This window comes from Symsagittifera roscoffensis, chromosome 7, assembly GCF_963678635.1.
Source record: "Symsagittifera roscoffensis chromosome 7, txSymRosc1.1, whole genome shotgun sequence".
Classification (NCBI taxonomy): domain Eukaryota; kingdom Metazoa; phylum Xenacoelomorpha; order Acoela; family Convolutidae; genus Symsagittifera; species Symsagittifera roscoffensis.
Genome location: NC_087068.1, coordinates 38,224,704 through 38,231,031, shown reverse-complemented (window position 1 = coordinate 38,231,031; position 6,328 = coordinate 38,224,704). Strand labels below are relative to the sequence as shown.

Genomic DNA, 6,328 nt, shown 5'->3' with positions numbered 1-6,328 from the left:
AAATGACAATGGTTGCGTTGATTCATGAGGCACAGAGATAAAATTTGTAGAATATCCATTTAACGTTTTCTTTTGAAAGTGTCCAAACAACAATGAATTTGTTGAATCATCAGGTACATAGAAAGAAAAACTGTTTGCAAAACATATAATTATTGTTGTTTTTTGAAAGTTTTCAAACAAAAATGAAATAGTTGATTCATCAGTTACATAGAAAAAATACAGAATATCGGTTTAATGTTTTTTTTTGACAAAATGACAATGAATATTTTGATTCATGGAGTACAGAGAAAAAATTTGGCAAACATCCGTTTAGTTTTATCTTTGAAATAATAATGAACGCATTAATTCATCACGCCCAGAGAAAAAAGATTGTAGAATATCCTTTTGAACTTTTTTTTTCGAAAGGGTCCAAACAACAAGGAATGCGTTGATTCATCAGGAGTCACATAATAAAAAATCATAGAAAATTGGTTTATTGTTTTCAATTGTAGAATTTAAAGAAATTGTTGATTCTTCGGCTACCGAGAAACAAAGTTTGTAGCAAAAGTTATCGTTATCGTTTGAAAGTATCCAAATACTATTGAATGCGTTGATTCATCAGGCACATTGAAAAAAAAGTTTGTAGAATACCCATCTAAAATTAAAATTTTCTTTCAAAATTAACCTAACAACAAGGAATTTGTTGTTTCATGAGGTACTAAATAAATTGTAGAATAATAGTTATTGTTATCTTTTGAAAGTGTCAAAATAAAAATAATGATTGCATTATTTCATCAGGTCCAGAAAAAAAAATTGTAGAAACTCCGTTTAATTTTTTTCGAAACCGTCCAAATAAGAATGAATGTTTTGATTCATCAAGTAAATAAGAAATTTCAAGAATATCAACTTAACGCTATCTTTTGAAGTGTCAAAAAAACAATGAATGCGTTGCTTCCTGAGGCACAAAGAACAAAAATTGTGGAATAACTATTTATATTTCTTTTTAAAAAATTTCCAAACATGCGTTGATTCATCAAATACATAGAACTTACTTTTTAGAATATCCGTTTTCGGTTATTTTTTAAAAACTTCCAAGCAAAAATGATCAGGTACAAAGAACAGTTTTTTCCAGAATTTTCGAAGTTTGTTAATTTTTGAAAGTGCCCAAACAACAATGAATGCGTTGTTTCATCAGGTACACAGAAATAAAATTTTTAGAATAACCGCTTACGGTTTTTTTGAAGGGGTCTAATAATTAAAAGGGATCCATAAGGTACAGAGAAACAAAATGTTAGCATATCTGTTTATTGTTATCTTTTGAAAGTGTTCAAACAGCAATGATTGCGTTGATTCATCAAGTACGCAACAAAAATACAAAATAATGGTTTATTGTTATCTTTTAAAGGGTCAAAAAACAATGATTGCGTTGATTCATGAAGCGTAGAGGGTAAAATTTGAAGAAAATCAATTTAAGATTATTTATCAGAAGTTTCTAAACAAAAATGAATCCTTGATTCATCAGATAGAAAGGAATAAATTTGTCAGAGTATCCGTTAAAAATTTTTTTTTGAAAAAGTCCAAACAAAACTGAAATTGTTGAAGCATCAAATAGATAGAAAAAAATTCAGAACACTCTTTTATTGTTTTTTTAAAGTGTTCAAACACAACTATTGCTTTGAATCATCAAGCGCAGAGAAAATAAGTGTGTAGAATACCCGTCTAAGAGAAACAAAATTTGCACCGTATCTGTTCATTGTTACATTTTGAAAGTTTCCAAAGAACAATGAATGCGTTGATTCATCAGATATGTAAAAACAATGGAATAATGCTTTAGTGCTAGTTTTCGAAAGTAACAACGAATGACTTGATTCATGAGGCAGAAAGAAATAAATTCTCTAGAATATCTGTTTAAGTTTGCTTTTGAAATTGTCCAAACAACATTAAATACCTTCATTCATCAGGCACATAGAAATAAAGTTTTTAGAGTATCCGTTTAGAGTTATTCTTTTGAATAAGTTCAAGCAAAAATGAAATTTTTAGGTCATCAGGTTTATAGAAAAAAATTCAGAATTTTTGTTAATTTTAATTTTCTGAAAGCGTCCAAACAACAATGAATGCGTTGAATCATCAGATACATAGAAAAATTGTTATAAATTGTTATTTTAATGTTATCTTTTTAAAGTGTCAACATAACTACGAATGCGTTGATCTATGAGGCACAGAGAAATAATTTTTGTAGAATATCTATTTAAAACACTAAATACATATTCTACAAAAAATTTTCCTCTGTACGTCATAAATCAACGGATTCGTAGTTTTTCTGACACTTTTGAAAGTGATTAAACAACAAAAAATGCGTTCATTCATCAATTACCTAGAAAAAAATACTTTTAGAATATCTGCTGAAGGTTTTTTTTCTTGGTTTAGAATAATGGTATTATCAAAAAAAAAATGAATGCGTTGATTCATGAGATACATTGAAGTAACACTTTAGAATATCGATTTAACGCTATCTTTTGACTGCGTCAAAAATATAATTGATGTGTTTATTCATGAGGCACAGAGAAACTAATTTTGTAGAATATACCTTTCATGTTTAGAATGAATGCGTTGGTTCATCAAATACATAGAAATAAAATTATAGAATGCCAATTTTATGTTATTTTTTGCAAAGAGAGTAAGAAAAAACAACAAATGCGTTGCTTCATGATGCACAGAGAAATAATTTTTGTAAATACTCCGCAAATTCTTCGAAAGTCGGAACAATTATTCCGGAAGCTTAAAAAGCCCACAGCTCATTTGTTTGAAGATTTTTTATGCTTCTTTGAGTTTATCATCATTTTTTCATTTGCCTGGTAGTTGGGCTCAGAAGCTGCTGCCCTCACAAAATGACTCTTTATCTACGCTAAGCTGCTAAATAGAGCTCCACATTATTTTACTTAACTCAAACTGCTGTCCTTTTTATTTGCTTTCTTAATTTTCTTGATACCTTGGAACATGATTTTAAGGATTTATATGAAACTGTTTTGAAAATTTTAGGCTCTTTGGATTTTTGAAAATAAAAAGTCCAAAATGTGTGAAAAAAATTTCAAAATGGAGTAACTTGGCTAATCTAACAGCTCTTATACACATCTACATCGATAGGCAGAAAGCTCAATTTTTATTTTTACTTTATTGTTACAGCAGGATCCTCCGACGTTCAGAAGCATGGGAACCGATATTTCCAAGATTTCTCACGAGTCACACTCGGACAGCGATTCAGTGGATGCGGTTAGTCGTACATCTGTCATCTCGTGGTCTGGAAGTTACAGCTCAGGTGGGGGGAGCTCACTCGGGTTCCATAGAGTCGGGGGGTTTCCGGGGTGGGAGCCGATTTTGGGAGACCTCGGTGAAGTCGATGACGAATTTGGAGATGCGGGAATCCCACCTCCTCCAGATAGTCCTGTGATTCGAAGGAGGTCGTCAAACACGAAGCTTCAAATTGAGCCTGATAGTCATTTAGAGGATATAGAACAGGAACTGGAAAACTTGAGCGATAAAAGTGTTATTGGAGATGATGTTGAAAAGTTGTCACAAGATGATGAAGACAACTTGTAAAATAGTTTCGGAAGGCGTTTGCAGTATATGTAAAAAAGCATGTACAGAGTTTGAATATTTAATCTTTTTTTTTGTGAAATTGTTTCAGTAAAAAGTTCAACCAGCATACTCGAAACAAAAGTATTCCTACTACAAGTTCTGGTCTTAGATAATTCCACAACCACCAATTGTAAAGGTGGCCACATTTTGAATCCTGGATATTCTGAGAAGCATAAATCGCGGCTTTTAGGATAATTACAGCAATCATAATTTTATCAAGTTTCAACTTTATCAGACAGTAGTATATGACTGGGCAAAATCGTCCGGGGGGAGATGACCCCCATGTATTAACATAGGCTATAGAGTATCCGGTCCTCTCCCTATGTATTAACATAGGGAATTAATAAAGAGTTAAGTTGTACCACTGGTAACTATTGTATCTAACTAATGTTACAAGAGAATAAAAGTATTGGTTGAATTAAAACTGACTGTAGTCTAAAAAGAGCAACTAGTGAACCGAAGTCCACTGGACTTCGTAGAGTTAACATTGGCTGGTACGTAATTAGATAATAGAGGTCAAGGTTATAACATACTAAAAATACTGAATCACAACATTCCCCACTGCACAAAAATTAATATCTGCCCGCTCAACGATGTAGCCAATATCACACATATACTCCATCTCCCCTCGCTCCACCAGGGCCAAAGAAGAAACAAAACGTAACCGCATTTAGCACCAATGGATTTTTACAGAGAGTACAAATTACAATGGAGGTGATTATATGGTAATATATATACAGGGTACTTACAGGTTTACACAGATATCAACACTGAATGTACAAAATGATATGTACAATTGGGGTTATGTAGCATTTGTACAATTAAAGCAAACTAACTAACTCACTAACTAGGTAAAATAATAAAAAAAAAAGTTTTGGGTGTCCAATGGATAAAAGCTAAATCAAAAACGTAACATATCATGTTAACATAGTTTAAAAGTTTTCAGAGTTTGTGACCGTAGAGTTGTATCTAGTATGGAAATTATCTGCCTCTCTTCTTACATCGGTATCGATACCCGAGGATATGTCACTGCCGTCGTCATCCTGGGTATTACTGGTAACTTCTACCAATGGTGGCGATGCCCATGCGATCCTTGTCGCCTGAGAGGAAGGTGTTGAGAGTTGGTCTTGCGTGGTTTCAGCGACCAATATTGTATGACGTGGTATCTCATCAATGGGTGTAAGATAATCCGAGGGGGACGTCGTACAGTATGAAAAATTTTGTTTTGGACTCTTTGCACCGGAAAACGTAATAAGCGGTTCATCATCGGAGTCTACTGCACTAATGGTCTCCGTTCCGAGCGTCACTTGGTCGATAAACCGTCTATCGCCATAGAATTTCGGGGGGCCTGGATTTCTTCTTGTACGAAGTTTTGCGGGTATCGGGGTCTTTGGTGTCTCCACTGTCTTCTCCGGAGAGCTATCCACTCGAATTGGGTCGTCACTTGTGCCCGTTGGTAAAGTGACCGTTGTCTGCGTATTTGTCTGGCTTGTTACGGTACTCCTTGGTTGATCTAAATCACTATGAAGGTTAACAGTCGGTGTTTTACATACAGTTTCCGCTTCCGTACCCAAGTAGTCGTCAATGACTTTATCCCAAAGTTCTAACTCTAACGACGAATCTAGGTTATTAAAGTCGAATTTTGAACCTTTCGAGCTCGTGATGATTGTTCTCCTCTTTTTGCTAGAATTTCCACCCGTTGGTGTGTAACTCATCGAAGGGCCTCCTATATTTGAGTCTCGTCTCTTGGAAGGGGAGTTTCTTTTTCGCTTGCCTGCTAAATCATTACTATTAATTAGCAAATTCGATCTTGCCGAAAATGTCTTAGGAGCTGCTGGTTGGGTTTTGTTAAAAGCTAAGTCAGATTTTCTTATCACATGTCCGTTATCTAATGTGACCGTATGTTTCGTGTCTGACAAAGGTTTACTCCCCAGTGGTTTAAAATAAGGTTCTCCTTCCCTCCTGTTAACTGTTTTCCTAAACCAGTTACCTCCTCGGCTGAAAGGATTTGACAGTGGGGCTCGCTGGAGATTTCTATCTACTTTGTCAGCAGGGTCGCTCTCATACCCTCTTTCATCAATTTCTCTGTCTTCCAGATAGCCATCTTCGAACGCGTCATCAGCCCCCCAGTCTTGTGCTCTGTCCTTCGTTAAGATTGATTTCCCCTTATCTAAACTAATTGCGTGAGAGACCAAAGATTTCCAGAACGTATTGGGAGATCTATTAAAATGTTTTGAGAAAGGAGAGCATCCAATGGATGATTGTTTCGTCGAGCGTATGTTCCAAATAATTTTATCAATAGCCGTATTTAAAGATGGTTTTGGATCGTTGAACGACATTGCCAGAAGCTTAGCTTTGACAGTGTAAATTAGTCTCTCTACTACTCCATTGGATCTATGATCACCAACCGTACATAGAATTAAATTAATGTTGTTCTTCTCACAGAAGTTTCTAAAATCAAACGAAGTAAAACATGACCCATGGTCAGCTCTAATGGACTTTGGAAATCCGTGAAGATGGCAGTAATCTGTCATGAAGGTTAAAATTGAAGAAGTCGAGGTGTTGTTTACTACCTTCGCAGACGGAAACTTTGAAAAGCGATCAATGCATAACAAAAGGTATTTTGCGTTACCCCAACTCTTGTCCAATGGGCCGGCAAAGTCTAAATCTACTTCTTCATTTGGTTCGGTCAGAATCGGTAATTTCTCAGTCT

At 34.8% G+C, this 6,328-nt stretch overlaps 2 protein-coding genes across 3 annotated transcripts in view; one reads left to right on the top strand and one right to left on the bottom strand.

Moving 5' to 3' along the window:
• LOC134851269 (uncharacterized) overlaps positions 1-2,573 on the bottom strand; it is a 9,237-nt gene extending 6,664 nt beyond the window's left edge. The window contains exon 1 of the mRNA XM_063867276.1: positions 2,567-2,573. Coding sequence (XP_063723346.1) covers positions 2,567-2,573 — 7 coding nt within the window. The remainder of the gene's footprint in view (positions 1-2,566) is intronic.
• Positions 1-3,673, top strand: part of LOC134851682 (phospholipid-transporting ATPase IF-like) — a 69,556-nt gene extending 65,883 nt beyond the window's left edge. The window contains exon 23 of one of the 2 annotated variants that reach the window (XR_010164250.1): positions 3,163-3,279. Coding sequence is in view for 1 of the 2 variants with exons in the window: in XM_063867869.1 (XP_063723939.1) it covers positions 3,163-3,576 (414 nt within the window). In the remaining variant the exon portion in view is untranslated. Of the gene's footprint in view, positions 1-3,162 lie in introns of both variants that reach the window. The other variant, XM_063867869.1, reaches the window with a different exon arrangement.
• The last annotated feature ends 2,655 nt before the right edge of the window (positions 3,674-6,328 follow it).